General features: G+C 56.2%; 1 protein-coding gene across 1 annotated transcript; it reads left to right on the top strand.

Moving 5' to 3' along the window:
- The first annotated feature begins 3,835 nt into the window (after positions 1-3,835).
- On the top strand, positions 3,836-16,876 carry FAM222A (family with sequence similarity 222 member A). Its single transcript, XM_041410281.1, has 2 exons — positions 3,836-3,988; positions 15,307-16,876. Exons 1-2 carry the CDS (start codon positions 3,907-3,909, stop codon positions 16,512-16,514), a joined length of 1,290 nt encoding a protein of 429 aa, XP_041266215.1. The 5' UTR covers positions 3,836-3,906; the 3' UTR covers positions 16,515-16,876.
- Positions 16,877-18,573: the final 1,697 nt, after the last annotated feature.

An 18,573-nucleotide genomic window follows, 5' to 3' on the forward strand; every position in this document is an offset into this window, starting at 1 on the left:
GTCTGTCTGTCTGGCACTGTCAGGAGCCTCCTGTGCCTCTCCCAGCCGGGGTCACCTCTCACCTCCTGTCCTTGTGCCAAACCCTGTGCTGGCTTTTGATAGCCAGGGGGGATACAGCCATGGTGTGACTCAAACAGCTTTGCAGCATCCCTGGTCCTGCCCCCCTTTCCTCTCCCAACCTCAAAAGCTCTTTTTTGATGGGATTGCACCCCAATAACACCTGGGGAAGGATCTGGATGTGTTCCACCACAGCCTGGATAGTGACCAAGACCTTGTCCCTCACCGTCCCCACCCTGCCACAGCTCAGCAGCCACACAGACCCACTTCAGGCTGAGACTTTAAAAGTTCCTTTTTTCTTTTCTCCCCCCTCCCGTCACATTTTCTTTTATCTAAATCCTCGCCTGCAAAAGCCTCTATCGACAGCTGCGCTGGCCTTATCTCGCGGGAGGGACCTTCGCAGGGCTCTCGCAGGAGATAAGCCCGACTTATCAGCTGCTGATGTCAGAGGAGGTGCCAAACCCTCCCATCACTGGGGCTTTAGACATGGAGGGTGGTGTTTTTTATTAAAGTCACAAAGACCTTGGGCTTATAAATAGTGTGATGTGGAGATGGATTAGCTGGGTGTGGGGCAGGATGGAGTGGTGGGAGAGGGGAAGGATGGAGTTGTGGCTCCCCCATCCCTGGAAGTGTTCAAGGCCAGGTTGGACAGGGCTTGGAGCATCCTGGTCTAGTGGAAGACATGCCTGTGCATGGGAGGGAGTGGGAGAGAATGGGCTTTAATGTCCCTTCCAACCCAAACCATTTGGTGATTCTGTGATGCCAGAGTTGTGGGATATGGGGTTGGGGCTCCTAGGGAACCTTGCTCCAGATGTCCCCAAGGGACCCCACTGTTGGTGGGACTCACCCTGTGCCCCAGTGCTGGGTGATGGTGGATCCATGTGCACAGCCTGGCCAGAGGCCGTGCGGACTCGGGGCATTCCAGCAAAACTGCTGAGTGTTGCCTTCCCTGCCACGAAAGAGCCAGAGCAGCTTGAACTAAATCGGATCCTGCTGATTGGAATTAGTTCAAATGCAGATGGAGCTAACTAAGCCGGCGCTAAGCGTTGGACAGCCCAGCGCCCAATTCCCATCAGCTGATTCAGGGGCTTTTCGGAGTGGCATTAGCGAAATGCCACCGTGGCACAGATGCCCATTGTGCCAGGCGCCCACCCGCTCGCCCACGGGCCTTCTGGGGCTCGGGGCTCCCAGCAGGGTGTTGGGGTGGACAGATGGACGCTGTTCTGGGGTCGTGGCACCAGAGCCTTCCCGGTTCTGAGCGTGCCTGTGAAGGTGGGGTGAGGAGCAGCGTAGCTGTCGGAAAAATCACCTGGGCTGCGAGACGCCGGGAGACGGGGGCAGCAGCAGGGCCTGAATTAATCGGTGGCTTTATTCAGTTTGGCGTGTGGCTCCTGCGCCTCTCCCGCCTGCTGCCGGTGATGATCCGAGCCCAGGGTCGGGATGGCTCCAGGAGGGAGCTGGGCTGTGCGTGGCAGGGCGCAGAATCGTGGGGACAACCTGCGCCAGCATGGCGGTGTCTCCAGGGCTCTGCTGGGCCCTCAGGGTGCGCTCAGCTCCTGTGGCAGGCTGCATCCACACCCTCCCTGTGCCAGCACATGGGTTTGGTGACCCCCTGGGTGCTTTCTCCTCGCCCTCAGCCTCGCGTGCCCCAGGGACCAGCAGGGACCTGATCCGCATCCGGCAGCGGCACGAGCCGCCCACGCCGCCCGTGTCTGCCAGGGACACGGGTCAGTGTCCCCGCGAGGAGCTGCCTCGGCGCAGGGAGCGGGTGACGTCCGCCGCTAATCGGCCAGATGGTGACACCCGGCAGGACGCCAGCCCTGAGGTCACCGCGGAGCTCAGGCTCAGGTACGGCAGCAGCCGGTGCCATCATCCATCTCCTGCACGGCCGTGGGTGCTTTGATCCGGGGCCACCCTTGGGGGACAGGGATAGGGATGGGAATGAGGTCGGGGTGGCAGCTCCCGTCATGGAAAATCCGGGTGCCGGGCACGTTCCGGGGGAGCCAAGGCGCCGGGAGCGGGGCTGCGTAATGAACCCCAAGTCCCGGCGGGGAGAGGAGAACTCCTGGCAGTCAAGTGCGTTCAGGCTCTGAATAAGAAGCACTTCATTCTCTTTTCAAATTGTATAATTTCTGCCTGATTGTAATGGCATATTTTAAAATTACCAGAAATCGAAGCCAGAAAATGGATACGGCTGCTTTTACTGCGAGCTGCGTTAACAAAGGATATGTAATGCATGAAATAAAAACACCTCCCTGCCCCCCTCCTTTTTTTTTTAAGACAGTAATAGGAGAAAATTGGTTTTGAAACTGAATAAAAGTCCCTTTCAGAGGAAATCATTTCTTTCAGGGTACCTTTGCTGAAAGTAAAATAGTGAATAATGAAAGGTGGTTACATGATTGTCTTTCATTTAGAGAGCGCGAGGACAGATGGAATCTGGGAGAAATGCACGATTGGAATAATTGCATGGTAACAAGGCGCTTGTTGTGAAATTAGTATCTTAAGAAAGTAGTGAAAAAGGCTTTTACTCATGAATACTTCATTATTAGGAGAAAACAGCACAATTTGGGTTCTCCAGACACCTGCTCGGTATTAGATGACTTCCTCCCCTCCTCCTCCTCCTCCTCCTCCTCCTCCTCCTCTTCCTCACACCTTTTTGCCGATGAGTTGCTCCTTGTCCTTGCTTTGCTGGGGGAGTCAGGGTGAGACCCTGAGCCTGATGAGCCCAGCTGAGGCATGGACACCCTGCATGGATCCCATCCTGGGCATTATCCCAGAGCCTGGCACCCTCTGCCTGGTGGAGGGCACAGAGCAGGAGCGAGCAGCACAGGTCCTGTTGTGTGTGCCCATGGTGACATTTAAACCAGCAGAGCTTGGAGAGCCCCGGGCACAGCTCAGGGAGCATCAATCCATACTTTATTTCCTTGTGCTGACGGTCACGGGCTCTGCCAGAGGCCACCACGTGCCTGAGGCCACCGCATCATTCCCTGCACGCCCGAGCCAGCACTGGGACATGTGGGAAGCATCCCAGATGGCTGCAGGAAGGCACAATTCCCCCACAAATGAGAAGATGGAGTGATGTACCCAGCTGTGACACCCATCCAGGATGTCCAGTTGTGACCCCCAGCCACCCATGAACGTTCAGCCAGAGAGCAGCAGCACAGGAGCTGAAATGCTGGCAGATGGGCACCACGCCTGCTTCTCTGCTGCTCCTGCCCACGTCTCCCTGCCCTCTCCGAGTGGGAATATCGCTCCCCGCGCCAGCTGGAGCAGTGGGAGGGTGTCAGCAGCAACTGGTTATAACTCAGGGCCCTGGCGGCGGCTGGGGAAGGATGTACAATGAGCAGCACCGTGGTGACGACGACTTTGGCCTGACCCCTCCAGCTTTTGTCAAGCGGATTTTGATGCCAGCTGGGAGCTGGCGGCAGATCCCAGGACCCCGAGTGGGATGTTAACACTGTCTTTCCCCAGCCTTGGCCGGGGTCACTCCGTGCCAGGAGGCACCGGCTGGCACGCCAGCGGAGCGGTCTGGCACCGCCACGACGCCCCGGCTCCGCCACATTCCCAGTGGGAAGGGCGGAAAGCTCTGCAGGAAGTGCAAATCACCCGCTGAGACCTTCATATTTATTTTATATACATCCCTCTTCATTTCAGGCTTTCAGAGTTACTTGTTTATCTCCAGAGGAGCGAAGGCACTGAGTGCTGGGGGGCTCCTGCCGCGTGGGCACGGGGGTGGTGGCAGGGGGTGGTGGCAGGGGGTGGTGGCAGGGGGTGGCAGGTCCCTGGCTCACCGTGTGTCTCCTCTCTCGCAGGGCACGGGGCGGCAACGCCCGCAGGGAAGCCTGGACCATGCTGGCCTGCCTGCAGAGGACCCAGAACCCCCCAGCCCAGCACCTCCCCTGCCCCAACAAGGCGCTGGAGCCACGCAAGTGTAAGTGCCCGGGGGCGGGCGCCCGCTTTGATGCTGTTTCCCTTATTGAAAAAGACATTTATTTAACCGATAATTAAAAAGAGCAGGAGAAGCGGGGAGGAGAGGGGGAGGAAGGAGCCAAGATAAGCAAATTAAATTGGGTTCTGTTGTTGATAAGTCCAACTTCAGCAAATGTTGCAGAGCTGCCTGGGAAGCGTGGCGGCAGCAGAGGATGGTGCAGTCAGCCCCCCAAACCTCCCCGGCCCTTCCCCCCCTAATTACTTTCCCCGTTTGTGCTGCAGCTCGCCTTCCCCAGGAGCTGGCCTTTCAGATAAGCTGTAAACTAGTTACATTAAAATGGGATCCAAAAGGTCACTCCGGCAAAGCACCTGTCTCTCCCAGCCTTTGTCTCTCAATCCAAACCGTGATTAAATGTATATTTAATGAGCCTGCTTTAGGCAGGCGTGTTTGACCTCCCCGGCTGGGAAAGACGCATTAAGATTCTCAAGTGATGAATGTGTGTTTTAAAGAGGGGAGTGGATATTTTTCTGCTGGTCTCAGTTGGATTTTTAAACATTGCCGGCTGAAGACAAATCAGCTGCTAAAGCTCTGCTTGTTAGGCTGTGACAGCCCCCGGGTGTTTGTTTAATGAGCTGGATTTTCCTGTAGATGTTTTTTTTTCCCCTCTACCTGAGCACCCTGAGCAGCCAGGTGAGCTGGGCATGGGGTTTGGGCAAGCTGGGCATGGATTTTGGATGATGTTCAGCCTCTCTGGGGACCCCCAGCATCGCTTCACCATTGCGCTGCCAGCCAGGAGGGAAGTTCTTTTATCCCTGAAATGTATCATGTTCATGGCCATGGATAGGGCTTGGAGCAGAAGGTGTGCCTGCCCATGGCAGCGGGGAAAGTGAGTGATCTTTAAGGTCACTTCCAACACAAACCATTCTGGATTCCATGATTTTTTTGTGTGACGCTCTGAAAAGCACAGGGAATAGGACACCCAGACCAGAAGTGGGGTTTTGGGCACCCAGGTGTCACAGTGCAGCTTGTACTGCACTGGAGCATGCAGTGCCTCCCAGGTTTCCTCCTTATTGGTGTCTGGAAGGAAAAAAGGATGCTGCTGTTGTAAAATTATTCGTAATCCGTAACGCCTGAGCATCGCGGCAGCGCAGGGCTGGCGAGAGGTGTCCAGCTCCTGGAGCACCTCGTTGCCATGGAATAATGAGCCCAGCCATGCCCACATGGTCTGAGACCCACGGGCAGGATGAGCCTGACAGGGTTTTCTGGAGAAAAACTGGAGGTGTTCAGCATTGAGAATCTCTGTGTGAGCTTGTTGTGTTCCTGGGGTCAGGATACACCTGCTGGTTCCCACAGCATTCCCAGCAGAGCTAAGGAGCATCTCAGCTCATGGAACAGACCCCAGAGGCACCTTCCTGCTGGGGGGCTGGTGCTTTCTAGCATTTCCCACCCTGCCATAGGTGCTGAAATAAGGAGGGTTTGGGAAGCAGGAGCCCTTACATGGTGTCACATACGGTGCCATGGGTGTGAGAGATGCTCCTGGATACAGCTGCCTGTGTGCTGGGAGGGTCCCAGCCCCAAGGTCCTGGTGGTCCTGGAGTTGTGCCAGTGGGATGAGGACAGAAGTTTGACCCCACCCCAGACCCTGGCAGCGCGGGGTACCCAGGAGACAGAGACTGGTCTCACCTCATCCCTCAGGCAGGGCCGTGCTCACCTGAGATCTCCAAGGGACTTGTGTCCCCCCAGGATGGGTGGCAGCAGCCAAGCTCCTGCCCAGACCCCCACGCTGCACTCACCACCGGCTGCCACCAGCCAGGTCACCTTAATCAAAGTTTAGCTGCCCGTATGTTTCCGCTCATTATGGGCAAATCCGGCACGTCTCGCTCCTCTCTGCCTCCTGCCAGCGCAAATTAAATTGCAGGTGACATCCAGGGCCACGCATCTGGCTTGGAATACAATTTTCCCTTCCTTATTTATGGCACCTGTGGGAAGCACAGTGGAGGGGCTGGGAGCTGGCACGGGGCTGAGCTCCCGCTGCCACCGGAGCGCCCGCGCGGGGAATCGGCGCGGAGAGCGCGCTCTTCAAACCAGGCGCCATTTAGAAGTGCCTCTGATTACTTAATTTGTTCCTGAGTATCTCAGTAATTATCTTTATGGGTCTTATTTCTGTCCTCTGGCATTGTTTCTGTCGATATTAAATGAGTCTGGCTCTCGGCACATTGGCCGTCTGGCCCGGCACCACTGTGAAATCCTATTATCCTGCCCGCGCCGCTGATTAATTTTGGTATTAATTTCACGTAAAAGGTGAGCTGACTCATTTTCCTGCCCATGCAGGGAGCTGCTGGTGCCTTCATCCCCCGGTTCTGCCCCTGGCCTTTCCTGCTGAGTGTTGTCCCCCCCATCTCTGTGCCCCCCACATCGGTGTGGCTGCATCCCAGCGGGCCTGGAGCATCCCACAAAATCCATCCTGATAGAGCTGGAGGTGACTTTGCTGCTGCTGCCAGCGGTATTCCCAAGGCTGTTCTGTAGGAGCCAGCCTGGCATGCCTTGAGGAGGGTGCAGGAAGGTGCCAGAGCCCTTCCAGCCCTGCCTGTGCCTCCCTCCTCCAGCAGAGGAGCCTGCAGAGCAGCAGCATCCTCAGGAAAATATCACGTCCAATTAACTCCAGCAGCCTGGTCCCTTTTGATTTTATCCTGGGTGCATTACAGGAATCCTGAGCTTTATTTAAATTATAAATCAAATAATGCCCCTCTCAGCTTGGCCAAACTCTTTGCTGCTCCCACTCTCAGCAGTCACGGAGCAGTGGATGATATTTAATGAAATGTTATATTCCATGTGCCCTCCTCCAGCCAGCCTGGGGCTGGGAGTGTGGCAGGGAGCAGGATGTGTGTCCCCCTAAAGGGGCTGGGAGCCATGGGGAGTTCACAGAGGTGAACCTTGTGAGCTTCCTCTGTGGCCTACAAGAAAGATGGAGAGGGGTTATTTACAAGACTGTGGAATGGCAGGATGAGTGGGAATGGCCTCACAGTGCCAGAGGGAAGGGATAGATGGATTTTGGGAAAAAATTCTTCCCTGTGAGGGTAGAGAGGCCCTGGCACAGGGTGCCCAGAGAAGCTGTGGCTGTGCCATCCCTGGAAGTGTCCAAGACCAGGCTGGACAGGGCTTGGAGTTACCTGAGAGAGTGGAAGGTGTCCCTGCCCATGGCAGGGGGTGGCACTGGATGAGCTTTGAGGTCCCTGCAGCCCAAACCAGCCTGGGGATTCTTTCACCATTCACATCCTCCATGCCAGGGGTCCCATGGGAGCTGTCACCTCAGCCCCACAGGGACAGTGTGATAAATGGCTCTTTGGGGGTGGCACAAACCCTCCCGGGGCCCATCTGGGTATTTAAACACTAACGAGGGGATAGCCCTAATGAGAGGTGATGGCCAGGGCTCCCTGCCTTCAGGGTCACCCACAGCTCTCCCTGCACCTGTGGGGACTCTCATCAGTGATAAACCAGTTAATTGCACACGGGATGAGGCCCCATTTAATGGCCTCTCGTTACCCAATTCTGCTTGTTCCAAGGGCATTTTCATTAGAGTGGCTGCAGCGAGGCTTTTCTTTTGTACACACCCATAAAATATCATTTTAATTTCATGAGGGGTTACACATGAGTGAAGTAAGATTAATTCTTTCATTTTCAGTTTCTGGAAGGGATCGGTTAATGATGGTTCTGTGTATTTATATACGTGCCATAAAAAGGAGTTCAATTAACTGCTGGGCCCAAAATGTGCTGTTCACTTGCACTTTCCCTGCCAGGAATCGCTGCAAAAACACTTTTCCATTGGTCATGTGTGGAGAATGAGGTGGTGCTGCTCAGTGCCCGTCTCCTGCCAGGTCAGAGGCCTGGATTTGGGGTGGGCTTGGCTGGTAATGGTGCAGTGCACGAGGAGGTTTGGTTTGTGTCCAAACTTCCCAGGATTGTGATGGCCCATTGGCCACAGAGCAGGTTCCTGGGCACTGGCAGACCCCAGGATGGGGCACCCTGCTTTGGAGGTGCCCACCCTGCTCCCCTTGGCAGATACAGAACCCGTGTCTTAAATTAATTAAAATATTAATTGGCTGTGGATGAGTGAGCAGAGGGGCTGGGGGCAGCTGGGATGAGCTGCAGGGCCAACAGAGGTGGTGGGGTCCCCTCCTACTCCCGGGGTCTCTCGGAGGCTCTGTGGTGAAATGGCATCAGGGCTTCTGAAAGGTGGCACTGGCATGGCATTGGGGTGGCAGCTGTGTTGGGGTGGCCTCAGGGCTGTGCTTGGGCAGCGTTGGGTGACACACAGGTGACATTAGGGCAGTATCATGGTGGTGCTGAGGTGGCACTTGAGTATCACGAGGGTGGCACTGGGACAGCACCAGGATGGCATTGGGATGGCAACGGACTAACAGTGGGACAGCATCAGGATGGCTTTGGGGTGGCAATGGACTGACAGTGGGACAGCATCAGGGTGGCAACAGACTGACAGTGGACAGCATCAGGATGGCTTTGGGGTGGCAATGGACTGACAGTGGGACAGCACCAGGATGGCTTTGGGGTGGCAATGGACTGACAGTGGGACAGCACCAGGATGGCTTTGGGGTGACAATGGACTGACAGTGGGACAGCACCAGGATGGCATTGGGGTGGCAACGGACTAACAGTGGGACAGCATCAGGATGGCTTTGGGGTGGCAATGGACTGACAGTGGGACAGCACCAGGATGGCTTTGGGGTGACAATGGACTGACAGTGGGACAGCACCAGGGTGGCATTGGGGTGGCACTTGGCTGACAGTGGGACAGCATCAGGATGGCTTTGGGGTGGCACTGTGGCATCTTCCCGCAGTGGCACGGTGGCTGTGGTGGCACAGAGCACGGTGCCTGTGCCGGGCTAATACCTCGTGGAGGAGACAAATGGGAAGTGACACGTGTGTGTGTAGACCGGTATTTGTGGTGACGCTTTGACTGCAGATAATAAAGTGCTCGCCCCGAGGTGATCCAATTCAGCAGCCGCCTCGGCAGAGCCGCGCGCGACGAGGGGGAGAAGAAAGGGGAGGAAGAAAGGCCCGTCTGAAATGACATGTCAGCCTAAAAAGGGAACGTGTTAACGGATGAATATCTGGGGACGGCGAGCCCGGCGCTTCCCTTTGTGCTTTGTCATGAATTTTGTTGTCTTTGCAGATTCCGGCGCTGCCGCGCGGGGTTTGCCACCTACGGTTATTCAGATGGATTTCTCCCGCTGTTATTGCTGTAGTTGGTTTAATTTAAGCCCCCCGGAGCTGGGGTGGGTTTGTCTCAGCTCCTGGCACCACGGCTGGGGGGTCCCACAGCGGGGGCTCTGCCGTGGTGATTTTGGGGATAGCACAGCGTGCTGGTCATGGGTGGTGCTGTCCCTTCAGTGATGGGGAGGGCAGGCAGGGACCCCCACGGCGTGGTGGCCTCTGTGCCACCCATCCTGGGGACACTGTCACCATAGAAACCGCTACTGGTGCTGGATGGGAGGGCTGGGGGATGTGCCCAACCCACCCGGAGCGGGGGGCACAGTGCCCACAGCTCCCCTGCCCAGCAGCACCCAAAAACCACGTGGCTGCTCTCCCCATGCCCACCCACTGGGCACCCTGGTCTGGGCAGGGCAGCATCCCCCAGCCCAACCCCCAGCTCCGTCTGGGACCCCCTGGAATGTGCCCTGCCCTTGGCTGGGGTCACGGGCTCCGTGTGCCAGCTGTGCCAGGCTCTGCCCTCCAGGGCAGTCAAATCCTGCCAGGCAGCTTTGCTACTTGGGGCACAGACCCAAAACTTGAAGGACTGTCTTGATTTGTTAAATGTAGCAGCTTTTGTTTGTTTTCTTCAAAGTGTTTTCCAAATATTGAGGTTTCTTCCAAGTGTTTTGCAAATATTTAGGGTTTAGCTTTTACAAAATCTGTTCCCAGCGTGGCAGGCAGAGAAAAAGGGGATTTTTGATGCTTTTTGAAGCTTTGAAGGCACTGGGATTGCCTTGCTGCAAGGGCAACAGGGATCCTGGTCCCAAAGCTGGGGACAAGCTCTCTGCTCTCACAGAATTTAATTCATTTGGAGGCTGCAGCACTATTATTTTTTAATAAGAGCCATTGGCACGGCTGCTCAGGTCCCCAGTGTGCTCCTGCCTCTGCCCGGCATCGCTCCCCTTCCCACCCCTCCTGCCCCTGTGCCAATTAAAAATCCTGACTAATTGCTGCCCTTCTGCCCTGCCAGCTCAGAGAGGCTGGGCAGGAACAAACCAGGAGCTCAGGGCTGGAAATGCCAGTGCTGTTCTGGAAAAGGGACAGGGCAGGACAGGGATGGAGGGTGAGGTTGGGTAGGATGCTCAGGGCTCCAGGAAAATGCCCCTTCCCAGGGTGAATGTGGCAGTGGGACCACGGGAAGACAGAGCTGGGGCAGACGCTTTCCTTGAGCTGCTTTTTTGGGGTCGAGCCCTCCATTGCAGCTTTTTTCCCATCTGGAAAAGGGGTGAAAAGCTTTTTCCTTTGGGACCACGGGGAAGGCGAGGCCCATCCCCTGCTCAGGGAAGCTTCCAGCCAGCCACACGTCGCCTTCGGCAGCTTTATAAAGATTCCCTGCCGAGATTACTTCTTTCATTTATTGCAAAATATTGTAGCGCCTTCGATGTGTAAAAATAAGGATTGTCCCATCTTATCTCAGAAGGAATGGGGGGGGAGGGAGGGAGCAGCACGTGTCTCTGGTGCTGCTGTTAACCAGTGAGGTGCCGTGTCCTGCCACATTCCCTCTCAGCTTCTCCCTGAGGAGTCCTTGCTCAGGGCTGTGGTGCTGCTGGTGCTGATCCCCAAATTGTTCCTTCTGTGCACCCAGACATCCTGCTCCCCATCCCCTTCCAGAGCTGGCAGCTGCCAAGGCAGTGCAGTCTCATGGGCTGGAAATTAAAGACACAAATTTCTGGTGCCCATGCTCATCTTCCTCCAGGGAAGAAGGAGCCCAGCCAGGGATGTTGTTCCAGCACCATCCTGGGGGTCACACAGGCACCTGGGCTGTGGGAGCAGAGTGGAGCTTCCTGCTGTGTGCTGAGTGTCCATCCTGCCCTTCCTGGTCCAGAGCATCCTTCCCAGTACCAAGCATCCCTCCTAGTTGTGAGGATCCACTCTGTCCTTCCTAGTTCTGAACGTTCTTCCTGATCCTGAACATCCTTCCCAGGACTGAGCATCCTTCCTGCTCCTGAGCATCATTCCTCTCCTTCCTGCTCCTGGGCATCTTTCCTGGTGACATTTTGATCCCACAACTGCTTTAGCCAGGCAGACCATGCTTAGCTTCCCTTCTCTTCTTTCTTCCCATCTTCCTTCTTTTCCCTTGACCTTGTGGGCTGTGGCTGCAGCCAGGGGTGGTGTGGGTGTCCCTGGGGACACCAGAGGTCAGAGGAATGCAGGGGATGCAAGGAATACTGTGCAGGCGGGGGATTTGGGAGATGCAGGGAATGCTGGATGTGTGGGGGATGTGAGTGATGCCAGCAGCAGGTGGGCACATTTGAGGAGGTTTTGGGAGGGATTTCCCCCACCTCTCCCACCCTTCCTGCAGCCCTCCCAGGTCCCTGTCGGACATTTTGCCTCATCCTGCTGCTCTGGGCACAGCAGGGCTGGAGCTCCCTGCTCCATAAACCAGAGATTTATCCCAGACTGAGGCCCCAGAGGGGTCTGGGATTTACATCTGTGTCTGGGACTGGGTTTGGTGGCCAATTTGCTAAAAATAAAGTAAAGTAAAAAGTTGTTTAGCTGGAGGCGTAATCTCATAAGCCCGTGCTGCCATTAGCTGGGGTCTCCTCGCTGCCTGGCTTTCCAATAATGCTCCAAGCAGAAGCTCAGAGTAATATAAAAAGCCATCGGATTATTACTGCGGGCGATGCATTTTCCATTTACAGTAATAAAATACTGAAGAAACAAAACAATTTAAAATTCCAATAAAATTCAAACCAAATCTTCGGCTGCTGAGCAGATTCAATTATTTAGCTGTTATTGAGTGCAGGCTGGAAAAATAGAGCAGGTCAGGGAGGGAGGGGGAGCTGGGGGGTGCCGGACGCATCCCATGGGAATGCCAGTGAGGGAGGGAGCTGGGAGGCAGGGAAACATCTGGGAGGAGGGGCTGGTTGCTGGCAGTGCCTGAGCTGGGTGTAGGGATGGCAAGAGGTGGTGATGGCTGTGCTGTGCGCAGGGGAGTTCAGGAGGGGATGGACACGAGGACAAACAGCCAGTGGCAGTGTCAGGGCTGGCTCTGATGCTCCAAGTTCAGTAGGGGATGGACACGAGGACAAAGAGTGAGTGGCAGTGTCGGGGCTGGCTCTGATGCTCCAGGTTGAGAAGGGGATGGACATGGAGGACAAACAGCCAGTGGCAGTGTCGGGGCTGGCTGCAATGCTCCATGTTCAGGAGGGGATGGACACGGAGGACAAACAGCAAACGGCAGTGTTGGGGCTGGATCTGATGCTCCAGGTTCAGGAGGGGTTGGACGCAGAGGACAAACAGCCAGTGGCAGTGTCAGGGCTGGCTCTGATGCTCCAGGTTGAGAAGGGGATGGACATGGAGGACAAACAGCCAGCAGCAGTGTCAGGGCTGGCTGCAATGCTCCAGGTTCAGGAGGGGGTGGACACGGAGGACAAACAGCAAACGGCAGTGTTGGGGCTGGCTCCAATGCTCCAGGTTCAGGAGGGGATGGACACGGAGGACAAACAGCCAGTGGCAGTGTCGGGGCTGGCTCTGATGCTCCAAGTTCAGGAGGACATGGACACGGAGGACAAACAGCCAGCGGCAGTGTCGAGGCTGGCTCTGATGCTCCAGGTTGAGGAGGGGATGGACACGGAGGACAAACAGCCAGCGGCAGTGTCAGGGCTGGCTCTGATGCTCCAGGTTCAGGAGGACATGGACACGGAGGACAAACAGCCAGCGGCAGTGTCGGGGCTGGCTGCAATGCTCAAGTTCAGGAGGGGATGGACACGGAGGACAAACAGCCAGCGGCAGTGTCGGGGCTGGCTGCGCCCGCCGGTGCCGCGGTGGCTCGGGCAGTTTGCATCTTGCAGCAATTAGAGCCCGCTGGAAAGCAGTAATTACTGCGGAGAGCGGCACGCCGGCGTGCCGGCAGCCGCCGGGAGAGCGGCTCTCTGTAATTTTCCCGGCGGGGGTGCGGTGCGTCACCCTGAGATGTGACAACACACCGAATTGGTGGCTTGTCACATCCAACGCAGCTGGAGCAAAGAGGCGACAAAGGCTGCTGCGGGCACACCGGGGCTGGCGGGTGGTGATGGCCAAGGCCAGGCTGGGATCACCGGGCTTGTCCCATGGCACAGGGAGTGTCACCTGTAGCCTCAGTGCTTGGGGACAGGATTTTGGTTATCCCCGTCAGGGAGTCGTGGTGCCCGCAGGTGACACCCCCTCCTTCCCTCCCTTCTGCAAAAGCCCCTTGGTTTTTTAGTATTTTTTTTCCTCGTAAAGGAGCATTTCCATGGTACGGGCTCATTAGGGATTCTGCAAGTGTCACCAGCTAATTAGTGTCATGTTAATTGAGTATTCACGATGCTGCCACCTCCAAGGACAGTGGTGCTGGCATGAAGGGGAATGCAGATGTGCTGTGCCGTGCCATTCCGTGCTGTGCCATTCCATGCTGTGCCATTCCATGTTCTCTGGACAGAGGGGTCCCGTTCTCAGCCCCCTGCACCCACTGGCTTGGAGGGTGCCCATGCCCAGCAGAGCCCACCATGCCCCCTCAGTGTGCCCTCACTGCCCTGCTGGCTCTGCAGGAGCTTCCCAGAGGCTGGAGGCTCCGTGCCTGGGATGTCCTGGTGCCACACGTCCTCACGTGTCCTGCCAGAGGGAGCTGCTGGTGCTGTTCCTCCTGTGTTCCAACAGCTCCTCTAAATCCTCCTCAAAGGCACTGGTTTTAATTGGCTTAATACACTCGTTAATAACAATGTCTATTTAAGACACCTGTAAAAAGCCCGTAACATCAGCTTAATGGGGGCAATGGCTGGCGCAGGCGCTGTGTCCTGCCTGGGCAATTCCCTCAATTCTCTGATGGAGAGCATGGGGAGCACGGAGAGTGGCCATGGATGGAGAGAGAGCATGGAGAGCATGGAGAGCATGGAGAGCAGCCACAGCCTCGCTGCTGTGTCCCCCCTCTGCTGCTGGGAGCAGGGGTGATGTGGACAGTCACAGATTCCAGTGCATCCCTCCTGCTGAATCCTGCTTTTAACCAATGCCTGGTTCATCTGAGCATGTCACAGCCATGGGAATGTCACTCAGAGCAGGATTGGGACAGGAAATCCCCTCATAGGGAATGTGGAATGTACCCAGAGGTGCAGCTCTTCCATGGTGACTTTCACACCCAGGATGTGGTGGCATGAGGGGTTGCTGATGCTTGTGGCATCAGGAGCAGAGTGCTCCAGGTATTACTGGGGGGATGAACTGCCTGGGAAAGCTGGGTCTCCCCAAAACCCCCTATTTTACCACCTCTCCCTTGCAAAACCTTACCCTGGGCAGGCACCAGGTCTGGCGTTCCCAGTGTGCTGTAGACATTCCTTGGCAGGGCTGGGAATTTTGGGAACCAGCTGGGAACCAACCATCATTCCCATGTTCCAACGTGTACGTGCACGTGCCTGCGTGCGCGCGTGTGTGTGAGTGTGTGTGGAGATTTTAAACACCTAATTTATTCCATCTATTAGATAGATTTTGTAGATTTAATCATTTTCACAGTTGGTGGCTCATTGGATACTCAAGATAAACTCCAAATGAAAGTATAATGGGAACGACAAATGAGTTTTCACACCAGAATGGCAGAAACTTGCTCAGGAAAGAGTTTGAAAGGAACAAAACTATATACATATATAAATTTTTTTTCTGCAGTGGCTTTTGCTGACTCCAGTAGGTTACCACAGTTAATTTCACCAGTTTTGTTCATCTGTAAAATTGCATAAAAGTGACATTTTTGTGCTCATTATAGGAACTGCTGATTTATGGCTGGTAAATGCAATGCTTTTCCATTTTTGGTGAGGTTCTCGTAGCAGCGCAAAGCACCCATGAAATTGCTTGTATAATGTAGTTTAAATCCAATCTCAGAGAAAGATTCCCCCATTGGGTAAAGTGACATTTCCATTCTCCACACCGAGTTTATTTTAGGCCACTTACAAGTGGCTCCCGTCAGCGGGAGGGGACAGCTCGGTGCCGTGACCTGCTTTCTGCCGGGAGCGGGTGGGATCCGCCCGGGGGAGGACGGTGCTGGGCCGCTGGGTCCCCTCATCCTGGTGGCACTGGATTCACCCCAAGCTTTGCTCCCGCAGGCGAGGCGGCCCCCATGCATTCCCCGCGCTACCCCAGCCCCGCCGAGCTGGACGCCTACGCACAGAAGGTGGCCAACAGCCCGCTGACCATCAAGATCTTCCCCACCAACATCAGGGTCCCCCAGCACAAGCACCTTAACCGGACGGTGAACGGCTACGACACCACGGGGCAGAGGTACAGCCCCTACCCCCTGCACGCCGGCGGCTACCAGGGGCTGCTGGCCATCGTCAAAGCCTCCGGCAAAAGCGTGGTGAAGAACTCGGAGGGGAAGCGGACTAAGCTCTCGCCCGCCCAGGTGGGCGTCGCTCCCTACCCCGCCTCAAGCACTTTAGCTCAAGGTCCCTCCTGCGCCGGGCAGCTGAGCTACCACGGCGGCCAGAAGCAGCTGGAGGGTCCCGTGCCCCCCAACGTGACGGTGGCGGCCTCGGTGCTGCCGCTGGCGGGCAGGAGCCTGGCCCTGCCTCCCTCCAACCTGCCCTCCATCCAGAGCATCATCTACCAGATCAATCAGCAGTGCCAGGCGCAGGGTGCCCAGCCCGGCTGCCCGGCAGTCGTGGCAGCCCACCCCAGCCCGGCCAAGCACGGCGCCTTCGGCCCCGGCTACGGCGGCACCGTCCTGCCCGAGTGCCGCAAGGGCGCCGAGCTGGCGCTGGGCTCCAACCCGGCCGCCGCCCTGGGACCCAAGGCGGGCGTTTACCCCGAGGGCATGGACTACCTGGTGTGGCAGCAGAAGCAGCAGCAGCAGCACCTGCGAATGTACAGCGGGGGCAGCGGCGGCGGGGGGGCTCTCAGCAAATCCCCCGAGACGTGCGCGGGCGCCTCGCGGCCCTACGGCCTGGGCGGCGCCGCCGACAAGGTGAGCTCGTCCCCCTTGAACTGCATGCACGGCAACTTCGCGGTGGGGCAGTACTTCGCTCCCCCCTGGAACAGCATCCTGGTGACCCCCAACAGCGACTGTTACAACCCCCCGGAGCTGGGGGCCGGGCCCCGCGAGCTGGGGGTGCCCCCGGCCGACGGGCTGCCCAGCAAGACCCTCTGCAATACCTCCATCCTCAGCAGCAGCCTCCAGTCCCTGGAGTATCTCATCAACGACATCCACCCGCCCTGCATCAAGGAGCAGATGCTGGGCAAGGGCTACGAGACCGTGTCTGTGCCAAGGCTCTTGGACCACCAGCACGCCCACATCCGCCTGCCCGTCTACAGATAAGGGACCGATGCTGCTCTTCCCAAACCCAGGGCGAGGACTTTGGCGCGAGCTGCGGGCACCGGACCGCGGCAGCGAGGGCAGGGGGACAGGGAGGGGGACGCGGGATCGGCGGCCGGAAGGGCTCCCGGGACGCTGGCATTGCACCGGGGTCCCCAGACTGGACACACCCGCGACCCGCTGGAAGCCGAGGCCGAAGGACCGCTTGTCTATATAGCTCAGAAATCATTTTATCTCCACGAATGTGAACAGGGAATTGCTACGAGTTGCTGCTATCCAGGGAGGGGAGGCTCTGCCGCGCTGGCGGTGCCCAGAGCGGGGCAGAGCCCGGTGTCGTGGCCGGCTGGGAGGCTCCAGGGTGGGTCTGGGAGGCTCCGTGGTGGCCAGGGCTGAGCTGGCAGCTGTCCAGGAGGCTCCGTGGTGGCCAGTCCTGGCACGGCAGTGGCTGGGAGGCTCCGTGGTGGCCAGTGCCAGCCTAGTGGTGGCCGGTCCCAGCCCGGCGTGCGGCCGGTGCGTGGCCGCAGGGAGCTGGCGCCTGACCTGTAGCTGAAGTCCGTAACTTGCACTGCTTTGATTAAAGCTAATAACTGGGGACAGTCTGGAGGCTATTTAAGAAAAACACTTGAAAACTTGAACAGTTTTTTTGGTTTTTTTAATTTTTTTTTTTTTTTTTTTTTTTTTTTGTTTTGTTTTTTTTTTTAGTTGACTAGGCTGTACATCTATGTGTTGGCTGCTACAGAGTCTCCTCCCACCCCTCTTCCTCCTCATCCTCCTCCTCTCACCTGGCCCCACAGTGGCCATGGCTCCTATTCCCACTCAACCAGGAGGTTCGGGACCCCCTCAGCCCCTCTCTCCTGGGAACCCCTGGCTCTCACACTTCCAGGCTGTTTTATTTCCTCCCTTACTGTCAGTTCTACCTTGGTTCTGGGTCACGGTACTGGGGCGCTCACATACCTCCTTTTTTTTCTCTTTTAAAAAAAAAAACAAACAAAAACCCAAACAATTCCAAAATTATTATGGTCCGTTATTCACTCTGTGTAATTCTGTGTTTAATAGATTTGTTCATTTACAAAAGGCTCCTCACCACGAAATACAAAGTGTTTTGATGTTTAAAGGTAAAAGAAGAATAATATCCCGATGAAACCCAAGGTGATTGTGCTCGGAAAAGAGGTACTGTATCCCTGAAAGCCTGTTCAAGCACTAAGTGCATTTACAAATCTCTGAGAATGTTTTTTTTTTATACTAAAATTGACCATTATATTCTACTGTGAGAAGTGCTGGCTGCACTATATTGTTTTAAAAATGAGAAAACAAAATGATAAAAAAAGAAAAAAAAAAAAAAGAAAAAAAAAAACCAACACAAAACCCGCAAGCCGTGTGTCCGGATGGTGTTTTTCCCAAAGTAAAACCAGGATCTTGCTGGATGTGTGCTCTGGAGTCTCTTTGCTTTGCTGTGGCCTCCCCCAGAGCCAGGACACCCCCCCTGCTCCCAGAGATTTTTAGGGCACGGTGGAGCACCTATAAATAACCTGTTAATGATGCTGAGCCATTAATCCCAGCACCAGTCTCTGCCTCACACCCAAGGGGTGGCACATGGGACAAATCCCTGGATTAGGGCTGTGGCCTCACGTGCACCCTTGGGATGCCCATCCCTCATGGGGCAATGGGTGCCAGGGTCAGGCACCGCGTCCCCATCCTGTCACCAGTGCAGGGCGTGGCATCTCCAGTGCCATCCGTCACTCCTGTTTCCCACTGGGTTTCCATGGCAGGGCCATTCCTGGTGCCCAGGTGGGGTGGGGGCTCTGGTGGCCCTAAATCCAACCCCGCTGCTCTGCCCAGCAGGATATCCACAACAGGATAATGGGACTGAATCCCAAATTGATCCTGGCTGTGGATGCATCTCCCCGGCCTCTGTGTCCCACGGTGGGACACACGGCATGGCCTTATCCCAGCCAGAGAGGGGACAGGGTGACAGAGGCTCAGCTGCCTTCTGTGCATGACCAGGAGGGTATGGGGATGGGACGGGACGGGACGGGACGGGAACCAAGGGGAATCAATGGGA

This window comes from Onychostruthus taczanowskii, unplaced genomic scaffold, assembly GCF_017590055.1.
Source record: "Onychostruthus taczanowskii isolate IOZ18803 unplaced genomic scaffold, ASM1759005v1 scaffold32, whole genome shotgun sequence".
Classification (NCBI taxonomy): Eukaryota; Metazoa; Chordata; class Aves; order Passeriformes; family Passeridae; genus Onychostruthus; species Onychostruthus taczanowskii.